Below are 16048 nucleotides of genomic sequence, written 5' to 3'. Positions count from 1 at the left end.
CATTTTTATCCAAGGTAAATGCTTTCGTGTGCATGGCCTACCTTGAATAAAACTTGGCGCGTTGTCAAGGTGCCACGGGACTCAAACCTCGCCCTGCTGCTACAGACCAAAAACAGCCACGCACCGGTCTACCCAAGAAGGCACTTTTTCCTTATGCAAAGGGGGGGGGGAGAAATGTGCAGTCCGCGCATGCGCCAAACGTCTTGTTCCGCTCGCCCAGGGATAGGTAGGCTAGAACTCTCGCGTGCCATTCGCGCTGGAGCCGGGCGAATGGTCCAATGGCGGGGGTCGATGGGCGTGGCCTGAGCTTGCGACTCGAGAGTTCGGGAGAGGCTGACGACTTGGCGTGTCGGGTGCGCATGCTCGGTCGCGGCTTCCCCTTCCACCCAACCCTCCAAGGTGACAGCGGTGTAGCGAGTGATGTGCGCATGCTCCTTGCGTCGGGGTCGTCTCCCCGGTGCCTGACGGAGACTCCGGGCCCAGGGATGGGATTCCGCCCTGGGTGAGTAGCCGGCCGCGGAGCGTGGAGAGGGGCCTCGGCCAAGGCCTTCCCTGCCGGCTGGGAAGAGGGGACTTGCTCTGGGTTGCGGGTGTGGGGGGAGTAAGGGTCCCTGCTTGGGACATTCCCCTAGTTCGGACTCTGGCGTTAGCAATGGAGCAAAGGTCGACCTGCCTTTCCTTCCCCTGTGGGTGTGGGTGGGAGGGGCGGTTGTGTTGTCACCTGAATGCGTCCAGCTAGCTCGCACTTGGGCGGGGGAGAGGGGGGCTCGCCACGTCAGGACAGCCTTTTGATTCCTCTGAGGGAGATGCGTCTCCCAAGGCAGGGCGGAATATAAATCTCAAAATAAAGCAATACAGTTATGAGAGAAGCCTTTTTGACAAACCCCTGGAAATGGGAATATGAGAGAAATACAGAGTAATTTAAAGGAAGTTTACATTGGAACTTAAAAATTGTCGCTAGAAAGATGCCTTTAATTTCATAGAATCCTAGTGTTGGAAGGGGCCATGCAGGCCGACTAGTGCAACCCCCTGCGCAATGCAGGATCAGCCTCAAGCATCCAGGATAAGGATCTGTCCAGCTGCTGCTTGAAGATCACCAGTGTAGGGGAGCTGGCGACCTCTTTAGGCAGCCGATTCCGCTGCTGGACTACTCTGTGGTATTTCCTCCCCCTCCCCTTATATATAAGCAATACCATGCTACATGTTGTTTATACCCATTAATGCAGGTCCTGTCTTCTCTTGCCAGCAGGGGATAAAATTTGGATAGATTGTAGGAGGGGAGGTTAAGGTCTTAACTAAATTTAAAGGATTGTTATTAAGTGTCAAAAATTAGTGGGATGGATGTAAACAGCGAGCATTAACAAACGATACTATAGTACAAGTTTTATTACAGGCAGGCTGTCTTCTTGTTTCTTTTTTTCTTTCGAATAAAAGATTTTTTATCCAATATAAATAATTTAAAATCTGTTTAACAACCTTTTGTGCGCTTACATTCAAATAATCAGAATTCAGTTCCTTCTTGCTACCACCCATCCCTGCTACAAAAAATAAGCTTGGTGTCACCTTTTGCTTTCCATATTTCTCCAGCAAGACTGTTGTGCCCTGGTGAAGGCTTCCCTAGTAATGTACAAAGGCCAGTTGTTTTGTTTTGTGTATGTGTATTATGCAGCGGTTTAAAATATCACCAAGGCTACTGGCCACCACCCTGCCAGAAGTACAGGTGATACACTTTGTCTCTTGAGTTGCAGATTGTTGTTGTATATTCTTTCTATCAAAGTTATGGGGCTCTTGGGTTGCTCTGAATAACAGTTTTGGCTACGCACCCAGTTTCAGGTGTTAAGGGCTGGGCTTTGATGGGTGGGATAATTAACACTTGATCCAGTTAATAATTGGATAAACATATGGAACAGTGGCTGGCTATTAGCCACAACATAGAGATGAAACACTAGGTCTAGGGCAGTGATGCCTCCCAAAAACCAAAACTACAGAGCAACAGTGGGAGGGCTTCTGGAGTTCTGGCCCTTCCAGATGGCACCTGAGTTTTGGCCATCATTGGCCTGATCCTACATGGTTTTTATTATGTTCTTATAATTGGCCATCTGTGCTTGTGGTTGTTCTTTGACCTGTTAATTTATGGAACAAAGTTTGAGCCCAGTGGCACCTTTTAAGACTAACAAAGTTTTACTCAAGGTGTACATGCATACTTCTTGTTGCTTCAGACCAACAGGGCTACCTACCTGAATCTGTTAATATGTTTTTCCCTGTTACCTGCTATGAATCCTAGAGCCAACATGGATAAGGCAGATAAAACAATAGTTTTGTCTTGTTTTGAAGACTGTAGTATAAAAACTATGGATGGGCGGGGAAATCCACTTAGATTTTGGAAAAAGGTGTGCAACTTGTGTATCCCAATGTATTAAGTAGTATGACACTCCCCACACAACAGTCAGAAGTAAGACAGTGTTTTGTATTGGTTGGGACAGAAGTAACCGAATTGTGGCTCTCCAGTTGTCTATGGACTACAATTTCCATGAGCCCCTGCTAGCTGGAGAACCACGGTTTGGCCACCCCTGAGTTAGGATATCATCTAGCTACAAATCTCAATTCAGCCCTGGAGGTCTTGAACAGTCACTTTCTCTCAGCCTACTCTACTTGATAGAGTTGCTGCGAAGCTAAAATAGGAGGACCAAAGTAAGTTTCCTTGCCCTGAGCTATGGTGAAGGGCCAGGATTTTTAAAAGTGATAACTGCTGTTAAATTTTGGGAGTAAAAATCCAGACTTTTAAGGAGACCTCTGATGCTCAGGAACAAGTTTCATGAACCTTCGGATTGTGGTTGCTTCAGTGGTCACATATTGCCACATCTAATCACTGAGGCAGTCAGCTTCCAAGCAATGTTTTGGATTGTCCTTTCCTCTCTTTAGTTTGTAAAGTACTGTACAAGTATTCCCAGTGTAACTGGCAAAAGTAAATTGTTTGGCTATTTTCAGTCATGATTTGCATTGCAGAGAAGCAGCTGAAAAGTAAGAGGCAGTTCGAAACATTTGAGCTAAGAAGAGCCAAACTCAGTAAAAACAAAGGGGGATGGTGTTCAACCGTGGGTGTAGTGGGGACAGCCTCTGGAAGAGGAATTTGGGGAGGAGCTTATGTTTCTAGGAAATTCTGTTGTGCTTTAAGAACCATTGCCACAGGCTCTCCTGAATATGTTCTCGAAGGTGGGTTAAGAAGGTAGAGAGCTGTAGCACAGGACAAATCCTGGATTGCTTTGTTTACTGCAGGTCACAGGTGAGCAATTGAGTGTTTGTGGTTTATGTTTCATGTTTTGTTCTATCATCTGTCAGGCATTATTGATTAACTGACATAATTTAAGCCTGCTGGTAAAGAATGTGGGACTCACTGCAACCACATCTGCTGCTGTCGTTAGATGAAGAAAAAAGCTAGGTATTTCATTTCATTAAATTTTAGAGGTAATTGTGTACCATTTCATGAAAAAGTTTATTATTGATTGACATGCTCTCAGGCAACTGGCTCATAAGTACCTATAACACGCTGGGTTGCTCAAGCAGGTTTATACAATTGTCCATGGAGTAGACAAAGTTTTTCTCCTTTCCCCATAATACTAGAACTTGGGGGCATTCACTAAAGCTGTTGGACCATAGGTTCAGGACAGTCAACAGGAGATAAAGAAGTCTGCACACTTTCTTAGGAGTCATTCCCATTTGTGTAGACCACTAGGACTTCCTTAGGATTGCATTGTAGATGGTAGAATTCACTGCCACTGGATGTAGTGATGTCCACAGGCATAGGTGACTTTCAGCTAGGCTTATATTATGGAGGACAGCCATTCAGAGCAGCTGTGCTTGATCATGCAGTGCAGTGTCATTTCCACAAGAATGTGTCTTGACTAGTGTGTATTAAGAATTTATTTGGATGCTGAAGGTGCCACTCTTCTTCCCACTTGCAAAGCTGGTCAGAGGTATGGGAATGCAGGGACAACCATCTGCAGCCGACACTATGCCATGAGGTCCCTGCTCCTGTTCCAGCTGCACTGTCTTTTGCCAAACTAAGGTCTACATGGACCGCTCTGGGCTCTTCATTTTATATCCAAAGGCCTGCTTACAATACAGTTGTATTAATTACTAGTCTAGACCAAAAAAATGACCTTGCTCTTTTGACATAGTGGGAGTATGATCACTTGATGATACTTATTTCTGTTGTAAACGTACACAGAGTTGTGCTTCACAGCTGTCCATGGTTCTGTTCATATTAAATATTGAGTCTTTTTCTTTCAGCTACACCACCATGCCTGGCTCTCTTCCTGTGAATGCTGAAGCTTGTTGGCCAAAGGATGTGGGAATAGTGGCTTTGGAGATCTATTTTCCTTCCCAGTATGTCGACCAGGCAGAGCTGGAGAAATTTGATGGCGTGGATGCAGGGAAGTACACCATTGGCTTGGGCCAATCCAAGATGGGCTTCTGCTCCGATAGAGAGGATATCAACTCGCTCTGCCTCACTGTGGTGCAGAAGCTTATGGAGAGGAACAATCTTTCCTACAACTGCATCGGGAGACTTGAAGTTGGAACAGAGACGATCATCGACAAATCTAAATCTGTAAAGACTGTCCTGATGCAGCTGTTTGAAGAATCTGGCAACACAGATGTAGAAGGCATAGACACAACCAATGCATGCTATGGAGGCACCGCCGCACTCTTCAATGCTGTTAACTGGGTGGAATCTAGTTCTTGGGATGGTAAGCTTAGTTTAACCAAAAACCAAAAAAGTTTAACCAAAAATTATATGATTTATACAGCAATCAGAGGGGCACGTAGAAGTAAAATTGCTTCAAAATAGAGAGCGTAAAGCCGAGAGATACGTCTTAATTTACTGTTAAATGGATTACAGACTCTGCAGTGGCAATCATTGAAGAAGTATTTGAAAATGGGGAAAAATATACCTAGGAGCCCGTTATTTGCCCAGAAATTATATGATTTATACACCAAACAAGAGTGGCTGTGAGACTTATCATTTTGGCCTGCTGATTTCATTTTTCTCTTATCTGTAACATTCGGAAATCAACGGTGTAGTTTCTTTTCATTGAATTAGTTAACCATACAAGCAGCTGAAGCACATAGCAAGATTCATGGGTCACCTCAAGCACATATCTATGGATAGGCAACTGGTGTTCATAAGAAGTCCCAAGAGCCAGACAAAACACAGGTAGAGGGCCTCTAAAGAGCCAGTGTCCTCTGGTGTTAAATAGCAGTGGAGGCTTTGCCATAGTTCTTCCCTGATGCCTCATGACTGTTGAGGTCCAAGTTGCTTTGGGAGTAATGCCCACCTTCATGCGTAGGATTGGGCCATTAACAACCCCCCCCCCCCAGACTTCAATGAGACTTAGTAGCAAGTTAATTTTTCTGCCACTGCATACAATGGGGGTGACTTCACACAGGAAGCTGTCTTAGAATTGTATCATAGAGTTGGAAGAGGCCATCTAGTCCAATCCCCTGCTTAATTCAGGGTTAGCCTAAAGCATCCATGATAAATATGTGTCCAGCCACTGCTTGAAGATGGCCAGTAGTTACTTAGGAAAAAGGAAAACTACGACTTCAGTCACATCTCTTAAAAGGCATGGCTTTCTGGTGGCAGGGAGTATGATGAAAAATGAAGTACTCTGTTGCGCCTTATATCATGAAATTGTGTTTAGCTGCTGGAGGGGAGACGGAGGAGGCAGGTTAGTAGGAGCAAAGAAGCAAGAATGCCATGTGCTTAGTGCTTGATAGCTTCATTATGGCATGAGCTTTCTTTTATTGGCAGTGACCTTACATCATCAAATTATAATGTGAGATTTTTATAGGTGAGAGGAAATGGACTGTTGCCTAGGAAAGAAAGCTCATATCATCATAACCATATCAGTTTGTGCAGGAAACAAGCACAACTTTCACTTGTAATTCTGGGCTGTAGCAGTGGGAAATTGGGCGTGTAATTATTATGTACACCTTTTAGCAACATTTGATGTAGAGAGAAGAGCATTGGCCTTTGACCCAGGAATCAGTCATCTGCTGCGTTAGGGAATTGATTGAACACCCTTAGAAAATTGCTTTCCCAGGTTTCTTCTATCTAGGGATTTTTTTTGGGGGGGGGGGTAAAGCATGTGGGGACTATGCATCAGCAAGTTAGTGGGATCAGAGTAGGCTGCAAAACTCGAATCGGTGACTAACATTCAACCTCCGGGTTGGTTAGTGTTTTTTTTCCTTTCTGGGGCTCCCATCTCGAGCAGCACCTTCCTGATAGGTGCCGTAGGTGCCCAGGAAAGCTGCATTCCAGGAACTTCTTCAGTTTTGTTCACTGCCTTTAAAATAGTCTGCACAAATTGACAAAAACACAAAGTGTCTTATATAGCCAGCAGTATTCTAAATTCACTATATTCTACACCTGAGGATGCACTCAGGCTGAGAGAGGGTTATTATAAGGGTGTAATTTTGGAAAATAAACGAGGGGCTCCAATGGAGAGATATAAGTGTGGGAGCCACTTTATATATACATATATATTTTACCACCTCATAGTCCCCATTACAATATTACATGAGTGTATTTAAATATTGGACCAATGCAGAAGGCCCCAAGAGGGGCTGAAACAGTTTGTTTTTTCTCCATGTGTTAATATGCTTTGGCTTTGCACAACAGTGTGAGACTAATGTTGATGTTTTTAAAATTTTAAATGTGCACATGAATGGAATAAACATTTGTATTTTAATCTTTAGCACATTCTTATGCTGTTCAACCTCTGAGTTTCCGAAACAGTATTGCAAATGTTAACATTATTGCCTCGTTGCCACTTTTGACTGTAAACAGTAAACACACTGCCCAGTTCTGTTCGTGCTCACTCCTAAGTGGTTCTTGCTGAATCTTGTGGGCCTTGTTCTCATGGAAAAGTACTTGGAGTTCAAGCCCCAAGTTGCTAGAAATTGCCGCTGAAAATTCCAACAGCGATATTCAGACTTCATAGTATTTGCTTGTGTTTTACAGGACGTTATGCACTGGTCGTTGCTGGCGATATAGCTGTGTATGCAACTGGAAATGCCAGGCCGACCGGAGGAGCTGGTGCCGTCGCAATGCTTGTGGGTCCCAATGCACCTCTGATTTTTGAAAGAGGTAAGCTGGTGGAATGAGCTCCCGGAAGAGCCGAGGGCCCTGCCGGAGTTACCAGCTTTCCACAGGGCCTGCAAGATGGAGCTCTTCCGCCAGGCATATGGTTGAGGCCAGGACAGAATCCCGGGTTTTTCCAACTGGATCCCAAGTTCCACCAGACCAGCTCCTGCTCTCACTAGAGGAAGATCAGGGCCCACCCTGAACAAGTTTGGGAAGGATTATACTGCCATCTTTGTGATATTGTTTTTTCTGTAAATAGAGTCATTGGGATTTTATTGTTTTTAGAATTTTATATTGTGACCCGCCGAGAGACCTATCGGGGAGGGGTGGTATACAAGTCCAAAAATAAATAAAAATAAGTTTCCTAACTCGCCTAACTGAAGAAGTATTCACTAAGCTGACTCAGACAGTATTCCATCCCCAATTGCTTCTGCAAATAAGTGCTCCAGCCTGAAAGAAAACTATGTGAACGTTCTAATATCAGAAGAGAAACCTGGTGGTAGATTTCTTTTCAACCATGTAAATTCTTCCCCCTTCACCACTACTAATACCACTGCTGTCACTCCAATTTCCCTAGGCAGCATTTTTAGGGAAGCACTATCTTCTTGAATGCAATATCACATCTTGACTTTTTTCCCTAGGACTGCGTGGGACACACATGCAACATGCCTATGACTTCTATAAGCCTGACATGGTCTCTGAGTATCCTGTGGTTGATGGGAAACTGTCCATACAATGCTACCTCAGTGCATTGGATCGCTGCTACGCTGTCTATCGTAAGAAGATCCGTACTCAATGGCAGAAAGGTGTGTGACATCAAGAAATAACTGTTGCAGAATTTGGGGCTTTTTCTAGCCATGATTGATCTGTCAGGGTGGTTCTGTTGACTTAGGACTACCATTATTCACAATCTATTCACTGGCATATACCATAGTTGTAGGAGTAAAGTTGACAAATTTAATAAAAATTAAATAAATGGCTCATTTGTCTCTACCATGGAGGGGATACTGACCGCACTGTTAAGGCAGGGGTGTCAGCCTTTGAGATTTCATCAGGCCTTTTAGAAGCCTTTACCTGCAGCAGCCATAACAAAACACTTCAGTTAAACTTTAAGAGCCATGAAATAAATGGCTTGTTTGGGGTTCAGTAGCAACCGTAGTGTCAACTAATTGTCTTCCTTCCATTCCCTCTAAGATAGGTAATGCATGCTGCAGAAAATGCAACACAGTCATGCGATTGTAATAGCGACATGTTCAAGGGATGTTGACAGTTTTCAGTGGGAGGGAGGGAATGTGCGTGTGACAAACAACACTTGCTGTCTGTTGGCATTGTGGAATGCCTGCCAATGTGAGTTCTACACCTTTGCTCTTCTTTGCGGACTCTGCACTGTCATAATGCAGGAGTTCTGCCTGTGCAGTGTAGGAGGCTCCAGAACATTCCAACATTTCAGCTCAGGAGCTGGCACTATCGTAGACTGCTCGTGAAATCCCATGACTGGCCTAGTGAGCGAAGCATGGTCCAGAACACAGAGATACGAGCACATGTTTGGACTTTGCCTGCAGGCTTTTTTAAAAGCTGGATTTACAGGACTGAGAACAGGGCAGAAGAAAATGTGTACTGACCAAACATCTTTCTTTGTTTCCTTTTGCTTCCTTGTCCAGAGGGAGTTGACAAAGAGTTCAGCTTGAATGATTTTGGCTTCCTAGTCTTTCATTCTCCGTACTGCAAACTCGTACAGAAATCAGTCGCTCGTCTGTTGCTGAATGACTTCCTTAGTGATCAGCCACCACCGAAAGAAAATGGGATCTACAGTGGACTGGAAGCATTTAGGTAAACTGCTCAAGCTGCTTGATTAATCTGGAACTGGTATCAGGATGTATTGCTGCACTCTCTAGTAACAGTAGCAAAAAGACTGATATATTGCTGATGTGGATAGCAGAGAGAAGCTGCCTTCTACTGAATCAGACCACTGGCCCATCAAGGTCAGTACTGTCTATTCAGACTGGCAGCACCTCTCCAGGGTCTCAGGCTGATGTGTGCCACGTCATCTATTGCCTGATCTTCTTAACTGGAGATGCCGGGAACTGAACCTGGGACCTTCTACACCCCAAGTAGATACTTCCCCCAAGTTTGTTAATTTATTAAAAGATGTTTGATTTGGTTAGACCAGCCTTTCTCAACTTTACTGTTGAGAAATCCTGAAACATTCTTCAGGCTTCAAGAAACCCAAGAAGTTGCTTGATCATGCAGAATATGTCAGGAAGCATAGCTGTGTACACGCCCACCATGAACCCCTGCCCACCTTGAACCATCATTTTGGAGGGGAGAGTGAGTTGACAAGACCATGGGTGGTCATATCACCCAAAAAATGTTTAACAGATTTTTTAAATGTATTAGAAGAAGAAGAAGAGTTGGTTCTTATATGCCGCTTTTCCCTACCCGAAGGAGGCTCAAAACGGCTTACAGTCGCCTTCCCATTCCTCTCCCCACAACAGACACCCTGTGGGGTGGGTGCTGAGAGAACCCTGATATCACTGCTTGGGTTTTATCAGTGCCCGCACTCCTAACCACTACATCAAGCTGGCTCTAAAACCAATTAACTCCTACTCTTCTGAGAAACCATTCCAGAGCTGTCAAGAAACCCCCAGGGGTTCAGGAAACCCTGGTTGAGAAAGCCTGGGTTAGACTATGCAGGTTTCAAATAGTACATTTGTTTTTTCCTTTTTTTTCCTGTTCTTCAGCTTTTTCTTGTTTAGTTTGATTTCAGTGTTGGTTGTAGTTTTCCCCAAAACTCTATAATGGCATGTGATGCTGTTTGATATGGTTCCCCTTGTGCCAGAAGATTCTCAAAAGCTGAGATGAAGCAAAGTACAAAGTTGTATGGATTTCACTAGGCTGCTTAACTATGGGAAAAGACGGGCAAATGCATTGGGAGGAGAGAGTTTAATTGGTAAATAAACCTTTCCTAAGGAAAATGCAAGAAAGGTTGTCAAGAGGCTTTATTGTAGCTACAGGTAAGATTAGGAATTTGGGGAAGAGTAAATTCAAAATAGAAAGCTAATATTTACTAATAAACGTTAGTCCTTGGCACGGAAGGTTAATTAAGGGGGGTGTCTTGCAGTATATGATTTTTCAAATGCAAACTGTGAATTCTTTTTTTAGCAGACAATGTTCTATAATAATTAATGAATGAGCTTGGGCAAAGGAAAGAAGCATGCCACACTGGTTAGCTTCAAAAGAACCAGTACAAATATTCAATAGTGCTGAGATCTAACTTTCAGAAGCTAGGTTTTCTTCTGTTTCCACAACTTCCATCTCATCTAGAATTTTCTCAGGATATCTTCCTTCATAACGCTTCTGAAATTGTCATGCTTCTCTTCAGGGATGTAAAACTGGAAGACACTTACTTTGATCGGGATGTGGAGAAAGCTTTCATGAAGACCAGCGCTGAGATTTTCAACCAGAAAACCAAAGCTTCCTTACTTGTATCCAATCAGAATGGGAATATGTACACACCTTCAGTCTATGGCTGCCTTGCTTCTCTCTTAGCTCAGTAAGTATGAACTTTGACTGTTCTGTTGGTTGTGACTGACTTTGGCTACTAGAGTCTGCAGGGCTGGACTTAGAGTCAAGGCCACACAACCTGCTTGTACAAGAGTAGTTAGTGAAGTGTGTTTAAGCATATATACTTGCATTCAAGTATCAGAGGGAAGGAATTCCTGGAGAGGGAAAATCATTCTCAGATTGTCTTGGGGTCCCATGCTTCTCACCTAAGAAAATAAGCAACTTCTAAAGATTGCACACAGCACCATAGAAAATGTATGATTGTGCATTTTAAGCTGTACTCTTGACAAGATACAAAATGGGAACATGAAGGCGAGTTAAACATAGCATGAATATCTTTAACTGCAGAGATGTTGGCTGCCTACGCTGGGTAGATGAAGGGTATTCTGCTATAGGGATAGCAGCAACCATAAATTGCACTATCCAAAATGTTACGTCCTTGCAGCCATGCAGCATCCAGAATGTGTGGGCTGCTCATAATTGTTGCAGCATTGTCAACGTCAAAGGAACTAGATCTAGCAGGCTGCTTTTTAGCAGTGCCTCTGTACAAAGTGTAAATTTGCATCTGTTCTCTTGTGACCCAAACACGGCATTGTGTCTTCAGCAGTCGTTTTGTGTAACTCCCCTGCATGTACTTAGGAGGCAGTCTGGCAGACGGAGCTAAAAAAACAACAACACACCAGCACTTTCGACCTGAACAGCCCCTAACTGAAATCTTGATGATAATTATATTCTCCTTTTATGGCTGTATGCTCTGCAACTCTAAGACAGTACAGGATGTTCTCTGAAGAGCCTGCAGGCATGCGGGATAGGAAAGCTCATTACCAAGAGCAGCTGGCATTAAGGATGCATCAACAAGGAGAAAAGGGGGAGCATGCTAGGTGTTACGTAAATTGTGCGGCTCTAATGTGGACTCCTACAAGAGTATAAGAAGGACGGACTAATAATTAAAGCAAACAGAGAAAAACAGACCTATCCACTGGCAATATGATAAATAAAGAAAAATGTCCTATTTTTATGGTTTCCCTTGTTTCTTTATTCTTTACTGTGACCAGTATTATACTATTAATATATATATAAGGACTTGTCACTGATGAAAGAACTGAAAACAGAGATTACCTGGATTCCGTTTTGACAGAAGTCCTAAAGAATAAGGAAACAAGGAAAACCACAAAGAATAGGACATTTTTCTTTATTTATCATATTGCCAGTGGATAGGTCTGTTTCTCTCTGCTTGCTCTAATGTGGACTCCGACTAGAGTGAGCTAGCTGAACTTCACAAGCCAATATCCAGGAAACAAGGTCATGAAGTTTAGAATTTCCCTAATCCATGGGGTATTGTTTGTCCTCTGTTTAGGTATTCTCCTCAGCAACTGGCGGGGCAGAGGATTGGCGTCTTTTCTTATGGTTCTGGGTTTGCTGCTACCCTGTATTCTATCAAAGTTACACAAGATGCAACCCCTGGTGAGTTCTAAAGGCTTCAGATGTACATCTGATGCACCCAGCAGTTGATATTGTACAGCTAGTGCTAACTCCTGTTGAGAAGACATGCATGTTGGAGAAGCAAAGATTCTCTTAGCAGTAGTTTTACCTGCTCCATTTGTATCTTCTGAGAAATGGGCCGTTTGGGAAGGTCTGCTTTCAACCTAATAACAAAACTGCTAGACCTCATAGCTACAGAGATGGATGAAGAATGCGCATTTCCGGTGGGCAGAAAGTAGGGACTTGAGGGCCTTCCAGTTCCTTACCCATCCTGAATACAAAATCAGAATGAGCTACTCAAAAGAAATGCATACATGTGTGACAGTTTCCTCTCTGGTAAAGGCTGCTGCTGTAGCAGTTCAGAGAAGGCTTCAGCCACAGATGCTCAAGCACTAATATAAAGGGATAAGTGGGGAGCCTGGAAACACTTGGGGAGGGGCACTTCATTTCCCCTTCCTCCATTTCCCCCTTTTTCCTTTCCCTGAATGCCCCCCAAACCTCTATCTTTTTCCTGCTGCTTTCTCCTTCCAAGCCACCAGCCCAAATCTGCCTTTATTTCTCACTCTCTGTCTTCTGTTTTCCCACTTCCCTTACCCCTGGTAGAGTCAGGTAAAGTTGCACACTGCCAGCTGCTGGGCCAAGCCCAGTTGCATGATGGGGAACTCTCCAAAACTTGTGTGGGCAACCTCATTTTCCCCTGAACCCCCCCCCCCACAAACACATAAACAAATAATCCTCACCTTTCTTCTTTTCTCACCCAACCACAAACTCATTTTCTCTGCCACTCCCCATCTTAAAGAGTGAAACAGTACCAAGCAGCCAGGCCTTGGTGAGACATGCAGCAGCAAGTTGTCTGTCAGGCCTGGCCTCAATGAGTTATAGCCCTCAAAGTCCAGAGCAGCCCAGTAAAGGGCCTTGCCTCCTCCACCTGCTGACAGAAACCAAAACTTCAGCTAGCAATAGTTATTGTTGTGATGCAACGGCTACAAAGAGCATTTGTTTCTTAAAGCCACAGGCCTGGCTTCTGTTATTTTGGAGTTTTGTAACTCTCCAGTTGAGTTTTTTGAGCGAGAGTTCATATTTTTAAAGAAAATCTGTAGAATCTTTTGTAGAATAGTCTGTCTTATCTCTTCATGGCTCCAGTCGCCAGATTTGTATGCCCAGATTCAGCCAACTTGAGAATCAGATATATTTATATTACTTGGATTTCTAGGTTAACTGCATTGCGACATGATGGTGGAGGCAGAGGAGCAACTGTCGACAATAAAGATATTACTCTTCAAAGTTTCCAAAACTATTTTTCAATGCCCAGTTGAAATGTCATTCTTTACAAAATACCAAACCATCTTTCTAGAAAAAATAATAATTACTCCTTTGTAATGCAGGTTCTTCTTTGGATAAAATAACCGGAAGCCTATCTGATCTGAAAGCAAGGCTTGACTCAAGGAAGTGTATCTCACCAGAGGTGTTTGCGGAAAAAATGATGCTCCGGCAGGAAACCCATCACTTAGGTGAGTGGAAAAGGCAGGGAGGAATCTGTTGGGAGGTTAAGTTCAGCAAACACCTAGCATAAGTTCCGAGACAAAATTAAGCATGAGTTAGTGATAAAAGGGGATTTTGACACGTTTCCCTTTAAAAATAAATGAGGCCACCTAGTTTATCAGCTCTAGCTTCTCAGGAAAGATGAACTGGCTCTCTAGCATTGGGAGAGCTCAAGTCTGGGTCCAGCAGGAAGAGCAACTGTATCTGGTGTCAGAAAAGACTTGTGTAAGACAGACAGGGGTATTGCAGTAGTCTTAATGTTGAAGTCTACTGCAGACTGATTTGGCATAATATCTAAGCATCTGAGAACATGTGCCAATGCTGAAATGGTCTAGGTGTCCTGGTATGCCAAGGGACACCTAGCATACCAGGACACCTGGTCCTGGTATGCCAAGGCATCTTCATATTGTATCAGATGCCTGTGGAATAGAAAGTGAAACGTCCCTCATTCATGATCCTCTTCCAGAATGACTTGCTCGTGCTCAAAAAAAAATCCTGTTTTTGTTTGCGTGTCCCACGTGAAACTGGTCTCTCTCTTGCTACCTGCAAGATCAAATAGACAGGAGCCAGAAACTTTTAAACAACTCTGACTTTGTCCAGGTGGACTGTGGGCAAGGTCTGCAGCTGTGCTGACACCAGGGACAACTGGCTTCAGGGTTTTTGCACGCCTTGTTCTTTATAGCCAACTATACTCCGCAATGTTCTGTGGACGATCTCTGTGCGGGAACGTGGTATTTGGTGCGAGTGGATGAAAAACACAGAAGAACCTACGCTCGCCGCCCCTTCCTGGGAGATGGGCCGTTGGAAGCGGGAGTTGAAGTGGTTCATCTGGGCCTCGCTCACGAGGTAAGTCCGATCCGCTTAAAAAAAAATTCCCCAATCAGCGATAGTGGAGAAATCAGGAGCAGGTTTATAACCTCCTCTTCCCCCCTCAACTGCGGTGTGTGTCATCCCTGACTTTGACTGTAGCTAGGGCTAACTGATGAGCCTCTTGTGGCGCAGAGTGGTAAGGCAGCTGTCTGAAAGCTTTGCCCATGAGGCTGGGAGTTCAATCCCAGCAGCCGGCTCAAGGTTGACTCAGCCTTCCATCCTTCCGAGGTCGGTAAAATGAGTACCCAGCTTGCTGCTGGGGGGTAAACGGTCATGACTGGGGAAGGCACTGGCAAACCACCCCGTATTGAGTCTGCCATGAAAACGCTAGAGGGCGTCACCCCAAGGGTCAGACATGACTCGGTGCTTGCCCAGGGGATACCTTTACCTTTAGGGCTAACTGGTTTGAAAATATTAAGAGAGGATTTCTGCAACCAGAGAGACAGCTGAGCTAGTGTGGTGTAGTACAGCAAAAGCTTTATTTGCCACTTGATTATTCAGAATGCCCAGAAGACAAGCTCCTCCCCTTCAGCCATCATATTCCTCTGTCTCTGGCATGTGCTTCCTGCCCTTCCAGCCAGGCAGCTTGTCATGTCTGGACTTTGGACAGCCATTACAATTGGATGACCTCCACTGTGGTCACTGTCCTCCTCAATTTGCCTTGAGTGCTTGGGAGTCAGTTTTGCTGGATAGCTCCCAGAGAGCCAGCTGCCTAGGATGACTTTGTGGCTCGCTGGGTGTCGAGCTTAGCACCATTGCATTTGCTGCGGCTTCCTTGAGGTGCGGCAGAGTAATGAACTTAAATGAACTGGTACATTTGATTAACTGGCAACCCTCACCGGCGGTGAATGCTGGATAATGAAGCTTTTACTGTAATTAGACCGGGCCCAGGTTCCAATCCTCATTCTTGGGCCAGCTAACGTGTCTCAACCTGATCTAAATCATGAGGTTATCGTGAGCATAAAATGGAAGGCAACCCGTGTATGCTGCCCATAGATCATGCTGCTATTCTCAACCAGACCCACTTGCCTATTTATAATCTGTACCCAACACTGGACATTTCCTGAGGATCAATTGCCATGGCCTCTTTTGTTAATGCAGTATAAAGGTAAAGGTATCCCCTGTGCAAGCACCGAGTCATGTCTGACCCTTGGGGTGACGCCCTCCAGCGTTTTCATGGCAGACTCAATACGGGGTGGTTTGCCAGTGCCTTCCCCAGTCATTACCATTTACCCCCAGCAAGCTGGGTACTCATTTTACCGACCTCGGAAGGATGGAAGGCTGAGTCAACCTTGAGCCAGCTGCTGGGATTGAACTCCCAGCCTCATGGGCAGAGCTTTCAGACTGCATGTCTGCTGCCTTACCACTCTGTGCCACAAGAGGGTCTTAATGCAGTATAAATCCCAATAAAGTTGTCTGGAGTCTCCCCCCCCCCCCCTCTGT

General features: G+C 44.5%; 1 protein-coding gene across 3 annotated transcripts in view; it reads left to right on the top strand.

Moving 5' to 3' along the window:
• Positions 1-16048, top strand: part of HMGCS1 (3-hydroxy-3-methylglutaryl-CoA synthase 1) — a 28645-nt gene that overhangs the window by 10531 nt on the left and 2066 nt on the right. For 2 of the 3 annotated variants that reach the window (XM_077347063.1, XM_077347064.1), the window contains exons 2-9: positions 4291-4748; positions 7025-7150; positions 7789-7953; positions 8809-8977; positions 10530-10700; positions 12069-12175; positions 13579-13704; positions 14418-14581. In XM_077347063.1, coding sequence (XP_077203178.1) covers positions 4301-4748; positions 7025-7150; positions 7789-7953; positions 8809-8977; positions 10530-10700; positions 12069-12175; positions 13579-13704; positions 14418-14581 — 1476 coding nt within the window. In that variant the 5' untranslated portion in view covers positions 4291-4300. Of the gene's footprint in view, positions 1-325; positions 503-4290; positions 4749-7024; positions 7151-7788; positions 7954-8808; positions 8978-10529; positions 10701-12068; positions 12176-13578; positions 13705-14417; positions 14582-16048 lie in introns of those variants that run through there. The other variant, XM_077347062.1, reaches the window with a different exon arrangement.

This window comes from Paroedura picta, chromosome 7 (assembly GCF_049243985.1).
Source record: "Paroedura picta isolate Pp20150507F chromosome 7, Ppicta_v3.0, whole genome shotgun sequence".
NCBI lineage: Eukaryota > Metazoa > Chordata > Lepidosauria > Squamata > Gekkonidae > Paroedura > Paroedura picta.
The sequence above is the reverse complement of the archived record's forward strand: the minus strand, read 5'-3'. Positions and strand labels throughout refer to the sequence as shown.